We start from the raw sequence: 16,638 nt of genomic DNA on the forward strand, positions 1-16,638 counted from the left end.
GCACGGACGCGTTCAGGCATTCACAGCGTGCTTTGAGTGCGTGCAGCGTCCGCAGAGGGTACCTGCCATGGTACGAAGCTTTGGGTCGCGAACAAAGTATCTCCTCCCCTCTCACCACGGGATCACAATCCGTCTCCAAACCCAAACCCTCCGCCCCAAAAACGTTCGTCCAACAACCAACACCCGGAACCAGATTTACCAGCTCATCATTCGTTCTTCTCCCAAAAAAAAAAAAAAAAGACGACACATTTTCATTATTCGCCAAACGCCCTTTTTGAACTTGTACAACTGTCACTACGACGCTAGAAGCGCTAGGATACCAGCCCTTGGGTCCTCTCGCCTCCCTCTCCATCTCCCACTGGCACTGGCGACCGCCCGCCTCCACCTCCTCCTCGCAACCACGTCAAGCCACCAAAAAACATCTCTCGACTTTCTACATTCCCCCCTCTATTGCCATCCTGTTTATCGTTACACAGTATCTTAGTATTTCCACCTGTGACGACAACGATTACCACAACCACCAACAGCGAAAGCGACCTCCTTGTAGCACACACCCCTGTCCTCTTGCCGCAAGCCCTTGGCCCTCTGAGGCTTGGTCTTGGGGTTCGAGAAAGCCAGCAGAGCCCAGCCCAGCCCAGCTGTTGGCTCCACATTTGGCTCGCCTTGTCCAGCCAGCACCACCACCTTAGGACGTCACCCTCCTCCGCCATCTCATCCAATATCTGTCACGCTCAACTCTCGCCTTGTCGCTCGACGCTATCGCCCGAGATTCCTTGACGATACTACATTCACGCTTCCTCGCCGACTCACCGACTGACCTACCACTGATCGATCGACCTGCTCTCCACCCACCGCCGCTATCGCCTCCGTTACCGCATCTCCGCCTCGCCACGTTTCCTCGTCACACCTGTCGAGAATCAGCCTTGAAGGCTACAACTCGCCTGTCGTCCTGAACGCGAACCCGCCGCTCTTCCCACAAGATCCAAAGCTCCTATAATACCCTTGGTGTGCGCCCGAATTCTCCTGGCAACAGCTTCTCTCCTCTCCTGTGCGACCATCTCCTCTCTCGGATGCGCATCGCATCTCCATATTCCATACCATCATGGCTGTTCGATACACAGCTGAAACACTGCTGTTCTTGCGGGATTCACCGCTATGTATAAAACCTCCAAACCTCCCTCCTGCCGAGGATTGGATGGGGTAAGTACCAGGTATTTTCAGCTACCGATATCAATCTCCTGACATCGTGCCTCAGACCCCCACCTGAACCAAACCGTACCCAGAACAAGACGACCGGCGATCGACCTCGATCAAATGACAACCCTCTCCTTGACCAGACCAACCGCCGTCCCGGTGCTGAGAGACATGTTTCACGGAACAGTGCTAGTCGGTTCCCCCTGGATTGAACCCCATGCTTGACATGTGCTGACCGATGCGCAATTGTTTAGACCCTGAAGATCTCGTTTTTGCCCCCCCTCGAATGGCCTTTGCTTCAGCCCGAGGCAACAAAACTACCGAAAATGACAAGACCGCGAAAGACTCTGATGCTCCAGCCCGTTTCGGCAACTTCCGAAGTCGCAATGGCGATTTAGAAAACGATCGGTTCCGCGAAGGTCGCAACAGCAATGGCTTCCGTCGCCGCGATGGAACTGAGGGTGAATCTGACGGTTGGAGTACGGTGAAGCCTCGCAAGAGTTTCGGCCACGAAGGCGCTGAGCGCTTCCATGGACGCATGGGAGGCAACTTCCGTGACGGCGGGCGACAGCCCAGAGAACGCGATGACCGCGAAGCTACTCGAGATCGCCCGGCGCGAAACTTTGACTCGTTCTCCCGAGACAAAGATGGCGACGACAATGACCGATCTCGAAACGGACCGAATCGAAACAAGTCTGAATCGTGGTACAAGAACGAGCCTAGTACCAACACGAATGAAACATCGACCCCTGATAAGAGGGAGCGCATAGACCGCGCAAAGAGCTGGAGAGATCGTGATACTTCCGCTGAGGTTGCGGATGATCGCTCCAACAACCGCACGCATGAGAGACGTTGGGGACGTGATCGAGACCAGCGAGTCGAGCGCGAACCCGAATGGCTTGATGAACCTCTTGAGGAGCATCCCGAAGCCCACACGCAGCAGGACTTCCAGAAATGGATGGAGGAGATGAAGAAAGCCAAGGCTGGCATTCCCGCCGCTCCCCCCAAGCCTGCAGCTGTCGAGGCGGCTGAAGCTGTTGTCGAGGCTGAAAAGCCCCCAGTGCAATCTGCTCCAGCTGTGGAATCTGGTCCCGACAAGTTCTTCATGGCCTTTGCGTCCAATGCTGGTCTCGACACGCCTGGTGCTAGCGAGGCCAAGGAGCCCGTCGCCGCCAGCAAGCCCAAGCCGACTGGAAAGTCTTCGAGGTTTACTTCGTTCTTTTCCCAGCCTCAGGAGGAACCTCGAGGAAGGACTGAGCCTCCTACTCCCATGACTGGACCACCTATTAATGGTGGCATTCCGCTACCTCTGCCTCTGCCTATGCCTGTTGCCGCCGGCCCAGCCCCTGGACCCGAGGATGAGCGACAGGCTTTCCAGCAACTCCTTGCGAAGCTGCAAAAGCAGACAATGAGCGCCACACCCCCCGGTCCTTCACCTTTCGCTGCCCCTCAGGGCACGCCGCCCAATGCTGGTAGACCGAACCCCATGGCCTCGCCTGGGTCGCCTTTCCAGCAATACGGAGGTGATCGCCGAATGGACGGCCCGCCCATGGGCCGACCTCCGCCCCAACACGTCCAGGAGATTCTCGCTCCCCGACCGCAACCGCAGTCTGCTCGTCCCGATCAGCTCCTCCAGGACCTCGTGGGTCAACGCCAGCGCGCCCCTAGCCAGGGATCTGGCCGCCCTGACGCCGCCCGCAACAACAACAATGCCGAGTTCTTGATGAACCTCATGAGAGCGCCACAAGACATGCAGCGCAACGAGCTGTTGATGCGCATGGGACCCCAGCCGCAAAAGCCTGGACAGATGCCCCCTCAGCTCAACGACCGGGAGCCCGACTTTCCTAGGGATGACCGCGGTCCGCAGCGTATTCGCCATCAGCCGCCACCCGGCTTCCCCATGGAAGAGCGCTTCCACAACCCCCCTGACGTCGATGGTCGACCCAACCAACCGACCCAGATCTTGCAACGCCCACCTCCTCCCCCAGGCCTGGACCAGATGCCACCCAGTTGGATGCCAGGCGGTGGCCAGATGCCTCCTCAGCAGCGAGGCCCTATGATCCCTCCTCCAGGCTTGGCTGGTGGCCCTGGTGGCCCTGGCCCCAACCGCAACATGCCCATGCCTCACATGTTCCCACCAAACTTCCCTCCCGGCGCGATGCCACCTCCTCCCGAGGCCATGGGCGGTATGCCCCCTCGTAACATGCCTCCGCCTCCTCCCGGCTTCTTCGCCGGCCCACCTCACGGCTTCCTCCCCCCAGGCCTCGGTGGCTTTAACGGACCTCCTGGACCCGACTTCCCCGGCGGTCCCTTCGAGGGCCGAGGTATGCCTCCTGCTGGTAACCCCGGCCGCGGCGCCGCCTATGGCAGACCTTAGAGCTACTCTCCCAAACTGCCATGCTTCAACCAACTCCCCCATTGGTCACGACGAGGGGAGAAACTCCCCTCTAAGCGCACCGCACATGTACGAAATCTATCAACAGCCTGTCTCAAACCACATTGGAACAAAAAAAAAAAAAAAAAAGCGACTCGCTTCTCTACCAGCGAAATGCTTTTTCTTACACTACTGTGTGACCATCAACCGGAGCAAAAGAAAAAAGAGGAAAAAACCGCAACCATATCAACAACCTGAGAGCTTGGAAAGCAGTGGCGGACCAACGTTCAACGCCTCCTGCAGATAGTAACTTGTTTTTTTTTTTTGAAACAAAGCTTTTGTCCCTTTTTTTTTATTTTATTATCCTTTTTTTATCTTTTCTGGAAGCAAGGCGATGGGGAAGGGGACAACAGGGAATAGGCATGGAGGCAAAAATTCGGTTGTTTGTTAGGTAGTGGGTTCAAATGGATTGATTGATGGGCAACTTTGTTGTTTCTTGTCGTCATGTAATGAATGTGTGTGCCTCGTGAGATTATGTATCTCTGCTTTGAAGCGAGACATGCCGTTATTCAGGCCAGGGGATCGAAGAAGCGTTGGAAAAGGAGATGGTTTTCAACACCACCAACAACAAACTCATCACACGGAAAACTTGTATATACACAGGCTAGCCCTTTTATGTACACTTTACCACCCACTCAGAGCAAGCAAGCAAGCAAGACATGTTGATTCGTCGTGAGATCAAAAGGCAAAACGCAGACAACGAAGAGAGGAAGAAGAAACGCCGCGCTCCATCGAGGACTGCAAAGAACCAAACAGGGTACAACACCAACTAAAGTTTAACCTGCTCTCTCATTGAATCGCTACCCAACACAACAAACAACCTCCTCTTCGTATCACCCAAGATATAGTAGATGGCCCCTCACCTTCAGCACTTTTCTTTCCGGCCTGTACTTGAAGAGCTCCTGCCACCTTTCCTCCGACCAGGCTTCGTGAGCTCCTCTGTTGAACCTTCGGTCCCAGTCGTGTCAGACCGCCGAGCCAGCGGCGACACTGCAGCCTTAGAAGAAACACTCCCGCTTGAAGAGCCCTACTTCTTCATGCCCAGGAAATTTCTCCGCTTCTTCTCTTTGTGGTATTTGCCACCGTCCTCTTGATGATATCCGCTGGTGCTGTGGTGCGAGCTCGGTCGCGAAGCACCATTGCTGCCGCCGTGTGGATTCAGCGTCATGTTACCCATGGCTGCCGTAGGGGGTGCGTTCCCAGGGCGAGGCTGGGAAGGGAGACCACCAGGAATTGGCCGGCGTGCTGGACCGCCAGGCTGCTGTGGAGGTGGCTGTTGTTGAGGTGGAGGACGAGGAGGTGCTGGGCGCTCATACAGGTGTGCTGGCGCATGTCTCTTGGGTCGTTCAAGAGGTAAGTCGAGCTGTCGCTTGTCTTTGCTCAGGTCACCAACTTGACGGACAAAGAGCTCAGGTGAGAGCATGTGCGATGTTGCCAAGATAATATCGCGGCTCTTCTCAGCACCAACTTCGTAGCATGCACGGCTCTCACTGTAAGTCGCACCTCCAGCCATGAAGACGATGATTCTCTGCCGATTCTCCGGTGGACGGCGTCCCGCTGCTGCCCAGTTTGGTCGGCCTGCTCGTAGTGATCCTCCCTGTGCTATCAGGAGGTCCTCATTAGGGTCCAACGGAGGTTTCACATATGGGAAGTGTGTCTGTTCTAGCACGCCTCTGGCGAGAGCATCCAGCATGTGCTTCAGAGCCGGCTCGTAGCGAGCCAGACCGTACTCCTCGCTCAGCTGGGTCGCTTTTGTGTCGATGGGGAATAGGGGCGGGGGAGGCTGTCGCACGTCCTTGAGCTCATGTGTCATGAGTCCACCAAGCTGCGCAAAGTTCTCTATGACTTGGCATTTTGGTTGCGGGAGGTTCGAATGGGCGACAAGTCTCTTGATATCCTCTCTGATAACGCCGTCCCGGTAGAGAATGAACATGACGATGAGTCGTAATCGATCCTCGGGAGACACGGCCTCATCATCCAATAGTCGCACTACGGAGTCGAGCACGTTCTTAGGCCTCCGGAAGTCCTCATCTAGCCCGGTTGCCAGAGTCTGCTCTACGTTGGAAATGTCCATCAGCTTGTGCTTCTGGAATATGTTCATGCATTCTTGCGCCATGGTGAGGTGCAATGAATAAGCCTCCTTCATCTCCTGGAACTGCGGTAGGCCTGCCAACATGTCTCGAATCGTGTTCAGGTTGGTCGTGTCGGCGTTCTCGTTGGTGAAGTGTGGGTTCTGCGCGAGGAACTTTTGGAAATCGTCCATCAGCTTGGAAATGGTATCCTTCATGTGCCTGTGTCGGTTATCCACCCAGATCTTGTCCTTTTCTGCGAGCTCCATATCCTTCTCTTCTGCTTCAGGAGTTCCCTCGTTCATGGTGGTGCGGTAGGTGATCTTGTCGCCGTCCTTGATATGAAGTAGATCGTGTGCCATGGCTTGGTAGGTGAACTCGTGTACAAGTGGTGCCATCAAATCCATCGATCGGTCCGTAATCATCAGCGTCGCTTGCGGTCGTTGCGAGGGAGGCGGAAAGTTGGTATCCCATTGCGCATAGCCATCCAACTCTTCTTGCACGAATCGAGCCAAGTGTGTGCAGAGGACGCTCGCTTCGTGAAGCGCACCTGAGGGCTTGTAGTATCGAACCTTGGGGTATTCTCCGAGAGTAATACAAAGACCGGCGATCTGTTCTCTAGATTAACGACCAGGATTTGGGCTGGCGCACTCTGTCGGCCTACCTTTTGTGCCAGGCTCTTCATGTGCTGGGGAACCAGTGCGTTGCATGACGGGTGGTAAAGCATAGGGAAGCTCCAGGGGTCTTTGAAAGTGACCAGATGAGACTCTCGAGGAACAAAGTCGATAAAAAGAGTTTGGAAACCGGCGCGAAGCTGGCGAGCCCCGGGGAAATCGTCAATCTTGCGTCGCAGTGAGGGGTCGAGCAGTCCAGTCCAGACGAGGTAGGAGCTGCGATAGCGTCGCATTTCATAGTCGGCGAGGAGGCAATCGACGGCGAAAGGTTCGGGGGAGAGGATGTAGATGGCATCCATCTCAGGGTTTGGTTCGCGACGACTCTCGATGAGCTCGATAGCTAGACGTAGGAGTAAGGTCAGCCAGAGGCCTCGCTGACAGCGGCCGGGGGACATTTGGATGGGTGGACGGACTGGCGATATTGTTGTTGAGAATGTCATCTTCCCTGACGACATTGTAGATAATCTTCTTGGAGTTCTCGTCGACGATTAGACATTTCCACTGGATGGCGGAGTGTTAGCTGTTGGACTTGATAAGCTTGGCGGAGGGATGTTATAGCTTACGTCTCCTCGGGTGATCTGTTTAATCTGCTCCAGAATGGCTGGCGATGCGCGTCAACAGGATGGCCTATGGCCATGGCTTAGAGTCAATCAGACGTACCATCGTGCTGCTCTTGAATGACGGACAGCCCCATGGTGAATGCTGTAGGCGGGCTGCCCCGTCACGTCGTTGGGTACAGAGGGAGGATGCTGGGCGGAAGCAGGAATGGTCGGAATGGGAGTCGCGACAGGAAAAGGAGGAGGTTGAAGAGATTCTAGGATGAGAGAATTGAAGCCAAGACCAAGGAGAAGCGCGACAGCGTCAGAGCCAAAGGTGAAGCCGAACCAAGTCGTCTACGATTGAGTGTCGAAGATCCCAAGTTTGGGTCCCAACTCGAGTCAGGAGTAGACTATGGCGGGGTTTCATTCAAGCCCGCGCCCAAGGCCCTTGGATGGCACCTGCGCATGAAGTGGATCCCGGTCTCTGGTCCTGGAGGCTCTGTCCTTAGCGCACCGCAGTTGGTTGGCTGGTGATGGTCGCTGTGAGAGTGAGTCCGCTGTAGGACAGCCCGAGGCACGCTGAAGCCTGCCCCCAAGGACTGATGCTGGGGTGAGCTGTTTGGTTGCGGAGCGGTGTGTGACGGCGTCGCTGCAGCCGATGAGGTCATCACCAAAGCTTAGGTTAGCATATTTGGACTTCGTTCAAGACTGTAGGGTGAGCCAAGGTTGGCAAGCAATCGCTTTGATTTGCATCCGCTATCTACATGCATGAATAATTCAGGGACCGTGTGAGCTTGATGTTCCGTCTCAGAACAACTGTTTCGGGTTGATATCCATTTCTTTAACAGATGTGCCAGAAGATACTGGTAGGTGCCTCTGACGTTGGTAGCGAGCGAGTGCCTATGACCACCGCCATGTGTAATCTTGTTTGTTAGTCCAGCTGTTGTTGATAGGGTACCCTATTTCACTGCCTACGAATAGGTATCAATACCTAGTTATCGCAATCCAGGACAGCGACGACTCACATCTCGTAGACTTTTACTTGCATCTGTAGGTAGCGGTGAGTCCTACCAGGCTAGATGCAGGTCCTCAGCCGCGTTACGCAGCCTCCACCAGTTCACGGACAGTTCATACCTATCGGCATCTTCAGCCAAGGCATTCTGACAGTCCCGCGACACAAGGTAGGTTCTCCCGCACCTCATGATGTTGGTTTGCATCCAGCTTGGCCCTGTCATATGTCACTTCCGTCTCCCCTCAGGTACCTCTCAACATCGACCCTCCCGTAAATCTCCCCTTGCAATCGTTCATTCCGTTGTCGTTCCTGTGCTGCCAGCTGCCGCATCTCCTTGCGATTCAGTGGTTTTGGCTTCTCTTCCTTCTCCTTCTTCTGGATGTGCTCTGGCACGGTTGCGCCGACTCCCAGAGTATCCTCCTTGGCCACCACCTTGATCGGGTACCGCATGCCTTCGCCATCGCGGCCGAGACCTTGCCGGGCATCCGGATCCCATCCTTGTGACTTGAGAGCCCGCAGTCCCATGCGGGACCGGTCAAGAGCTGAGGGCGGATAGGAGTGTTTTAGTGAGACCTGATGTGCCATGGATGCTTCATGAGGTTGGGAGGTAGAGTTGATCGGTAGCTCGCAAACGGGGCATATTTCAGCTGTTTCCTCGGCAGACTCCTTGGTTTCGGACTCAGGTTTCAATACGACACTGGCGTATAAATCTCCGATGGATGTGTCTGTCGCTTTCGCAGGCGTCACGGTTGTTGTGACACCAGCGTCTGGATCTTGGGCGGGGACAAACTCAACCCGCTTGCGCTTCAACCCTGCACCAAAGGCGCGCTTGTGATGCAGGGGAATATCCTCTTCGTCATGGCTCTCATCAGAAGCGTCTTCTCTGAATCGTCGCATTTGACAGTGACTCCCGTGGTGAGCGGTGGCGGATGGTGGTGGTTTAGGCAGGAAATTGAGGCGCTTGAGACATGGCTTAATAAGTGGTTGTTGTGTGACCTGAGGAGAGTTTGGTACCTGAGGCTTCCACTCTGGAATGTGCAGCCTCGAAAGTGAGACTGCTTCTTCCACAAACCCAAATCAGACACCAAACCATCATTCCATCAAGTGTGATCGAATCGCTTAACTGTACGATATTCATTAATCAACGAGACGTTTCTTTGCGATAGCCAGCTTCTACCAGCATGGAGAACCAGCAATTGACTCCAGAGCCTTCTCCCCACCTCTTGCAATTGGACTTTACCCTCAGCGACAACTTGCCTGTCCTCCCATCGGATTGGGACTTTCTTCCTCAGCCATCTACGACCCCGTTTCCTCTCTTGGACCGTCTTCCCCCAGAACTGTTTCACATCATCATTTCTCAGCTTGACCTCGCCTCTCTACATGCCCTCCGGCGAACCAATAGACGAGCTGCCGAGCTGCTCTACTCCCATTCCGAGTACAACACTCTCATCACCCATGCTTGGGATGCAGTCCGCGGCGCTCTGTGCATCGATACAGCCAAGGCTATCACCTGCAAGCAATTGCACGAGAAGCTCTGTACCGAAAAATGCGACGGCTGTGGTGATTTCGGCGGCTATCTTTACCTACTCACCTGCAAGCGAGTGTGCTTTGTCTGCTTCTCTGAAAAGAAACGCTACTTTCCTGTGCCGCCAAACCTCGCATGTCGCAAGTATTGGGTCGCCAGCGAGATTATCGACATGCTGCCTCACATGAAAGCAATGCCCGGCAAATACTCACCAGCCCGTGTCGCCAGTGTCGAGTCTGTATTTGTAGACTCTGAAAGCGCCCTCAATGCCGGTCTCGAAATTCACGGTTCATCCGATGCCATGACCGAAACTGTCATAGAGAAGGAGATGGAAAGGATCAACGAATATTCTCGAAGGCGATACGAGGCGGCATTCTCTGAGGACGATCCCAAGCCTTTCGTTGACCCTCCTGAAGTCTTTCTCTCTCGATGCGATGAAAGAGTGAACAATCCGCACCGCTTTTTGGCCATCGTTCAGGTGCCGTGGTTCAACAAGTCGAAGCAGTTGACGGAACAAGGCTTCCACTGCATCGGGTGTGAGGACCTGGAAAGGATGCCTTTTCACCACCGACGAAGATTCACAGCGACCTCATTCAAGGAGCATTTGGAAGAATGTGGCGAGATCAAGCAGGGAAAACATGCCAAATTCGGGTCTGAAGATGATCAAGATGAAGACCAAGTCGAGGATCCAGACAACGAGGATCCGCGAATGCGTAACCTGGGCCAACTTGAGATGATGGCACTGTTTAGGTTATGGTTCTGAGCCAACATCAAGAATCCTTCTCAGGGACAAGGCATTTTGCCAAGATGGATGGAGCGGCACTTGAGATGCCTCGAAAACAGCACATGTCAGCAATTCGCAACTCAAAGCCAAGTGACGTAGTTGGCTCCATTTACGGCCATGCAAGATCGGCCGACCTGACCTGGCACCACATTGGGTATCCTTCTCTCGGGCTTCTCGCAACTCGCTTGGAACGTTCCATGCATTCTTTGTCAGGCAAGCCACCTGCTTCCAAAGCCAGGACTTGATGCCGGCTAATGCGAAGGTGAAGGGTTGGATGGGTTACTTGCCGAACCACCGAGCTCGATACCCCAATCAGATACCCTGCACACTCAATAGGAAGACCGTTATTCCCGCATGCTTTTCGGCCTTCGCGATGATATTGTCAAGACATGTCGACAGGGGTGTTATTTCGCGTCTCGGCCTCTATTTTCGCTCTTCAGATCTGGTTGTCGCTGCTACTTTGCTCTCTAAGCATCAACGCCAAGAGCGGAAAACATGTCACAGCCCCGGAAGCCGGAACATTGAAAACGCCAATTGTCGTGCCGTCTAACCCGCCAGGCTAAACGCTGCATATGACGGGAATCGGAATGACTTACACGGCTACAACAAGCATAATTCTCCCCATGCCATCATGCCATAAATCACCATGGATCTGGGTATAAGTATATCTGCCTCTTCGTCCACACTCCACATTCCCAGACCAGTCTACAATTCTACTCAGTACACAAGTCCCGAACAAAGACCTCGCATCCTTTCTCACTCAGAACACACGTCCAACTCTCACTTTCACCATGTCGACAACTGAAATCCCCAACGGCCATCGCAAGGTCATTGTCAACACCGGAGCCAAGAATGTATGTACTTGGGGATCACAACGATCAGACGATCCAGAACACTTACAGCTTCAGGTCTCTTTCTATACCCCCATCCAGGATCCTCCTGCGGGAACACCATGGGATCCCCAGCCAGAAGGCACCCTCTTCTCTCCTCTCAAACTTCGAAACCTCACCCTCCGCAACCGCATCATTGTGTCTCCTATGTGCCAGTACGTCATCTTTCACATCAACTCTCGATCTGCACTAAACTTCACTCAGGTACTCTGCTAAGGATGGCTATATGACGCCCTGGCACAAGCAGCACCTCGGCAGTTTTGCAGCCCGTGGTGCTTCACTCGTCATTACTGAAGTCCACGCCGTCTCGCCCGAGGGCCGTATTAGCCCTCAGGATGCAGGCATCTGGGAAGATGGACAGATGGTGCCCTTGAAAGAGGTTGTCGAGTTTGTGCACAGCCAGAACAGCAAGATCGCTATCCAGATGGGACATGCTGGAAGAAAGGCGAGCACAGTCGCGCCTTGGCTTGATCGCAAGGCCGTGGCCGTCAAGGAGGTGGGATAAACAAGACAATCGAACTTTTAGAAAACACATGCTAACCTGCTGTAGGCCGACGGCTGGCCAGACGAAGTTGTTGCAGCGAGTGCCATTCCTTTCAGTCCAGAGACTTTGGTCCCCAAGGAGATAACCGCAGAGGGCATTGCCAAGTTCAAGCGGGACTGGGCTGCCGCCGTCAAGAGAGCACTCGTGGTTGGCTTTGACGTAAGTCTCTGAGCTCTTATTACTTGCCAATTAGTACTGATAACTGGTAGGCCATCGAGATTCACGCCGCTCATGGCTACCTTCTCAACTCTTTCCTCTCGCCGGCCTCCAACCAGCGAACAGATGAATATGGCGGCTCTTTTGAGAACCGAACCCGTCTTCTCATCGAAATCGTCCAACTCACTCGCACTATCGTCCCTGCAGACTTCCCTCTGCTAGTCCGCATGCCTGGTACGGACTACCTTGACTTTGATCCCTCCTTGCCACAGTGGCATATCGAGGAAGCTGGCAAGCTGGGCAAAATCTTGGCGGGCGAGGGTGTAGATCTTCTCGACATCTCGGGCGGCGGTCTGGACAGCCGACAGAAGATCACCGCCGGCCCTGGATATCAAGTCCCCTGGGCTGCGGCCGTGAAGAAGGCTGTTGAGGGAACTGGGATCCAGGTGACTGCCGTGGGCAGCATCACTTCTGGGAAGCAGGCTCAGGGGTATCTTAGCGATGGCTCTGTCGACGCTGTGCTGGTTGGCCGTGGGTTCCTCAAGGACCCCAACCTTGTGTGGCACTGGGCTGACGAGCTGGATATCGACATTCATGTTGCGGCTCAATGTAAGTGTTTGCCGTCTCTCACTTTTCGAAACGTGCTGACTGAGTTGATAGATGGATGGGGTTTTGGTATGACCCGTACACACCGACACAAGAGGCATTGAACTTGGAACTAGAGTGCTTCGAGGATCATAATTTTGTTGGCAATGATCTCGTTTCTCGATATAGGGGCGTTTGGCTTAGAAGATGGCTATTCTAGGTTAATGGAATCTCACATGATAGAATGATAGTAGACAATTTGACCACATTTTAATTGACAGATGGTGTTTGTTTGTCAAAATCTGTTCATGGTAACAGCTCAAACTCTAAGCAAGGGAAAGGTCGTGTATATTCGTTATCCTTCATAACTCGTAACATATCCAGGAACACTCATCTCATGCATAAGCACTACTCTTCCGCCGTATAGCCCGCGCCTTCTGCTGCGTCCTCGCTCTCTGCAACCTCTCATCGTCCATGGCCTGGCGCCATGAACAGTCAGAGGCAAACTCGCATGTTCTACACTTGAAGGCCTCCTCTATATCCACACCCTTGGCCCTTCGCTCGCCTCGCCACCAGGCCATGTAGTTGGCGAGGAAGGCATCCAATGCTTGTCTAGAAACGGGGAAATCGTGAACGTCAATCTCTTGACCGTCACTACGATGGACGTATTGGACGCGGAGCATGTGGCCGAGGGTATGTTCGCCGTGTGGAAATGTGAGATCCATCTCGTGCTCGACAAGTGGTATGAGCTCCCGTAAGGTCCGATACTGGAGTAGATCGGGACCAGCTGATGATGAGCTCCGATGGCTGGATGAAGGCCGGCCTTCTGTGGCTGAAACCTCTATTTCTGAAGCGTCCACGAATATCTCATCGTGGAGGCTGCCGACCTGAGCGATGAAGGTGTCTGAGAAAGCATCATCGGGATCAAGGCCATATCGCCGGAAGACCTTGAGGAAGTTGAGCCTGCCAGCCGCCATATCGGACAAAAATCGATGATACAGCAATAACTGGATTTTGGCAGGTCTGATGAGGGCGTTTGACGGGGGAGAATATGAGCCTCGGGTTTTGACGTCTGCGAGATAGATTTTTGGACCGCCATGGCTCTCACCATTTTTAGGTGGGAAGTAATCCGTTAATGTCGTTTGTTGGTAATTGCTCTCCTGACTGGAAAGTTCCTCTTCGAATTCGGGATTGGGATTCTCATAGCTGACGCTGTCAATGACGCCATTCACGAGGTTGTCGTCAACCATGCCCCAAACTTCCAGTTCCCGGGTAAGTCCAGTGTCTCGCAGCGTTCTCAGGCCTTGAACCAAATTCCAGAGTCGAAGCCCAAATGCGTCTTCCTTGGTCATGATATCGATCTGGACTGTGGTATGGACCTCATCCTCCAATTTTTGGTGGACCTTGGACCCTTGCTTCATTGCGGCTGTTCTTGTCCTCCGGCCGCCTGGTAACCGGGTGAGGGTGTACCAGTACTGCAACTCGCACCAAGCACCTGAAGTGAGATCGCTGACTGTTAGAGGTTTCTTGGGATAAGAGCGAAACCGCTGCAAAGGTGAACGGCCATCGTCAAAGGGATCATCCTCGATGGAGTCAACCTGTGGTCCTGTTGTGACAGTTGAGTCAGACTTGACAGCTGGCTTGGACTCTAGGTTGGATAAGGCTTTGGTGACTAGTCGCTTGGGTCAGTTAGTGTGACGAAGTCCCATGGCGAGGTCACCACGTACGATCCGGGTAGAAAACCTCTTGGTTGAGTATGGCCGTTGATGACAACGGCGGTGGCGTAGGGAGGCTTGAGCGAGCATAGGCAGCTTCCCTTGAGGCCTGAATATCGTCGTGCCCAAGCGTTGGACGATTCCTGGCCTCAGCCTGACCGCAAAGTCTGCCATCTTGAGCATCTATCGTCGTTATGTTTGCCTGGTGTTGCTGTGGAGAAGCGGGGGCGTCCTTGTGCGAAGTGAGCTGAAGCAGCAGCTCCTCTTCCTCGACGGAGAAATCATATCCAAACTCGTCATCGCTGTCTGGCGTCATGATAGCCTTGGCCAGGGCATGCGATGATGAATCATGGAAGAGCAAAAGAGTCTGGCGTGCGTGTTTGGGGAATGACGCGCGAGAGGACCACGGAGTCACGTGGAGAAGGTGCTGTAGGACAGGCAGGTACACAAACAATTCAGGCACCAGTTGAAGGAGCATCCAATCCTAAAATAGGACTCGACGTTTTCATCACTACCTCAGATATTGGTTGAACGAAAACGGTCACGCCGAAATTAAACTCTGAGACTTTTTTCATGTTTCTTTTGAATAAGTAAACGGAACATGCCTAACCCATCCCTGTTTTCAGCCTTGAACCACCAGAAATAGCCCAAGCTCGCCTTGACCAGAAGACGCCTTGCCGCTGTAAAATACGAGCATGGAAGCCTTACGGTCCAGCGCCTATCCCCTCACTGCGCTCTCCTGAAACCCGCTAGAACCTCGTGCGCTGCGCTACAACTACAGGAGTGGCTTGGCTGCCTGCGACCGACCGACCACGCTGGCCCGTTCTTAAACGGCCGGGGGGTTGGCATACACACTATCCGAGTCCTAGACTCACGCCTCAAGGCAGCAGTCAAGTACAAAGCTTTCCCGGGATCCCTCCCAAGTCCAATCGCTAAGGTATCGAAATATCCATCTCCAAAACTTTTACTCTAAAGAAAGTCAAATCCCCCCGCAATGTCCAACGTCCTCCGTATGCGCCGCCCCACCACCCCCGGGCCCGGCGCCGAACAAGGCTCCGGAGCCATCAAGCTAAACGCCGTGGACAAAGAATCGCCAAAGGTTACCTTTATGGCTCTTCCAACCGAGATTCACCTTGCTATATCTCGCATGCTCATCTACCCGGATGCCCTCTCCTTGAAACACACCAACGCCCACTTCTACAGCCTTGTTGACACGGGCGTCAATCTCAAGGTGGAATGGCTTGTGGAGAGGCGGAGTCTACACCTTGAGTGTCCCAACGATAGGAGATGTGATCTGGGTAGTGATCTCCGTTTCTGTCGCGGTAGTGTTCCGTAAGTTCTCGCTCACAAACAGGCTTCTGAGCATAGCTAATTGCAACCATAGTCTGCTCATGCAACGCCGGCGAGAGCACATTGAATGCGAATCTCGACCCGGCCTTGGTTGTCTAGTTTACGGGACAAGAACATGCTCACATCGCTCAGCCTTCAGCAGGAGGTTACCTCGCTGGTTGCAAGTGAAGCTGACGATAGAGGTTTGGTGGATAGTGCTCGCCATGATACCTATCGTCTGTTGCTGGGTATGGCTGGCCGAGTTCCTTTGAGTTGTCCTTTGGTCTTAAGTCTTGTTCTTTATTGCATTAGCGGTTGTCTTTATCATTACGGGAATTATACGGCGCTGGTCACGGAGGTGGGAAATAATCTTAATAGTCATGCTACAGAGTAGTCACAGGAGCACTTTGTTTACTGTATGAAATAGCAAATCGATTTAGCGAAAAGTAACTAATAATCCTTTCAAGCGTGTAATTGCTGTTCAGTAGCGGCCAGCTGTGTAGGATAGTTTTCTATTCCTTTAGCTTCCACGCCGAATAACGGATCAGGGCTTGCAAATAATTCAACTTCGACCAGAAGCAATATCTCAAATGGCACAATCCTCTACTTCCAAATTATGAGTATTTTTCCCTCACCATGGGCAGTTGGAGAGTGAGATTCCCAATAGCTAACCCGTACACGCAATGTCGGCGCACGCCTGCAGATTGTCAAACGCCAACAAAGGGCCGGATTCTTGATGAAACACTGGAACGTGTCCAGCAAGAACTGGACATTGAACCCCTTGATACTGTTCGACGTGGCGAGCCTACGTGGCGACCATGCCAGCATGAGAAAACGACTGCTACATCTGGCCTCATGAGAAGTAGCATAGCGTGGGATGGCATTGATGCATCTCGTATCGGACTGTTATTACTACTGCCAGTCAGAGGTTGTCACACGGTTGGAACTTGAAACACGTCAAATAGTCTGTAGGCGCATGTAGTATTGAAGGAATGAGTCTAGGTCGGATAACACTGACGCAGACTAAACTATCATGAATAGCTAGACACTCGATAAATACGCCCCCAAGGACGAGAACGAGGCAAAGGGCAGACAGACCCCGTAAGCCCCCTGAACAGTGTTCATCCCCCTCCACCACTTCACCGCCAAAGGAGTCGTAGTTGTTGAAAAGGATGCCCCGTGGTGCAG

General features: G+C 53.5%; 7 protein-coding genes across 7 annotated transcripts; 4 read left to right on the forward strand and 3 right to left on the reverse strand.

Moving 5' to 3' along the window:
• Positions 1-1,102: 1,102 nt before the first annotated feature.
• On the forward strand, positions 1,103-3,700 carry NECHADRAFT_103345 (uncharacterized protein; the record flags this gene model as incomplete). The annotated part of the gene is made up of 3 exons (XM_003045827.1): positions 1,103-1,200; positions 1,290-1,390; positions 1,449-3,700. 3 exons carry the CDS (start codon positions 1,103-1,105, stop codon positions 3,569-3,571), a joined length of 2,322 nt encoding a protein of 773 aa, XP_003045873.1. The 3' UTR covers positions 3,572-3,700.
• A 955-nt stretch (positions 3,701-4,655) lies between these two features.
• NECHADRAFT_76154 (uncharacterized protein) lies at positions 4,656-7,065 on the reverse strand (the record flags this gene model as incomplete). Its single annotated transcript, XM_003046384.1, has 3 exons — positions 4,656-6,308; positions 6,362-6,711; positions 7,032-7,065. 3 exons carry the CDS (start codon positions 7,063-7,065, stop codon positions 4,656-4,658), a joined length of 2,037 nt encoding a protein of 678 aa, XP_003046430.1.
• Positions 7,066-8,165: 1,100 nt separating this feature from the next.
• NECHADRAFT_18818 (uncharacterized protein) lies at positions 8,166-8,789 on the reverse strand (the record flags this gene model as incomplete). The annotated part of the gene is made up of 1 exon (XM_003046385.1): positions 8,166-8,789. A coding segment is annotated over one exon (624 nt), but the record flags the coding sequence as incomplete, so codon positions are not given.
• A 314-nt stretch (positions 8,790-9,103) lies between these two features.
• NECHADRAFT_99125 (uncharacterized protein) lies at positions 9,104-10,210 on the forward strand (the record flags this gene model as incomplete). The annotated part of the gene is made up of 1 exon (XM_003045828.1): positions 9,104-10,210. The coding sequence occupies one exon, from the start codon at positions 9,104-9,106 to the stop codon at positions 10,208-10,210; it is 1,107 nt and encodes a 368-aa protein (XP_003045874.1).
• A 422-nt stretch (positions 10,211-10,632) lies between these two features.
• On the forward strand, positions 10,633-12,703 carry NECHADRAFT_57931 (uncharacterized protein). The gene is made up of 6 exons (XM_003045829.1): positions 10,633-11,085; positions 11,140-11,276; positions 11,326-11,617; positions 11,672-11,824; positions 11,875-12,430; positions 12,482-12,703. Exons 1-6 carry the CDS (start codon positions 11,023-11,025, stop codon positions 12,529-12,531), a joined length of 1,251 nt encoding a protein of 416 aa, XP_003045875.1. The 5' UTR covers positions 10,633-11,022; the 3' UTR covers positions 12,532-12,703.
• Positions 12,704-12,801: 98 nt separating this feature from the next.
• NECHADRAFT_90786 (uncharacterized protein) lies at positions 12,802-14,437 on the reverse strand (the record flags this gene model as incomplete). Its single annotated transcript, XM_003046386.1, has 2 exons — positions 12,802-14,078; positions 14,134-14,437. The coding sequence occupies 2 exons, from the start codon at positions 14,435-14,437 to the stop codon at positions 12,802-12,804; spliced, it is 1,581 nt and encodes a 526-aa protein (XP_003046432.1).
• A 678-nt stretch (positions 14,438-15,115) lies between these two features.
• NECHADRAFT_32215 (uncharacterized protein) lies at positions 15,116-15,570 on the forward strand (the record flags this gene model as incomplete). Its single annotated transcript, XM_003045830.1, has 2 exons — positions 15,116-15,446; positions 15,506-15,570. The coding sequence occupies 2 exons, from the start codon at positions 15,116-15,118 to the stop codon at positions 15,568-15,570; spliced, it is 396 nt and encodes a 131-aa protein (XP_003045876.1).
• Positions 15,571-16,638: the final 1,068 nt, after the last annotated feature.

The sequence above is a fragment of the Fusarium vanettenii genome (assembly GCF_000151355.1).
Source record: "Fusarium vanettenii 77-13-4 chromosome 2 genomic scaffold NECHAsca_18_chr2_1_0, whole genome shotgun sequence".
NCBI lineage: Eukaryota > Fungi > Ascomycota > Sordariomycetes > Hypocreales > Nectriaceae > Fusarium > Fusarium vanettenii.

What these genes read in the sequence shown, in the direction of transcription:
- NECHADRAFT_57931 (XM_003045829.1), top strand. Translation starts at nt 11,023, where the DNA reads ATGTCGACAACTGAAATCCCCAACGGCCATCGCAAGGTCATTGTCAAC. An exon ending in AGGCCGTGGCCGTCAAGGAG is followed by an intron (nt 11,618 to 11,671) that starts GTGGGATAAACA and finishes AACCTGCTGTAG; the next exon opens with GCCGACGGCTGGCCAGACGA. An exon ending in CATTCATGTTGCGGCTCAAT is followed by an intron (nt 12,431 to 12,481) that starts GTAAGTGTTTGC and finishes CTGAGTTGATAG; the next exon opens with ATGGATGGGGTTTTGGTATG.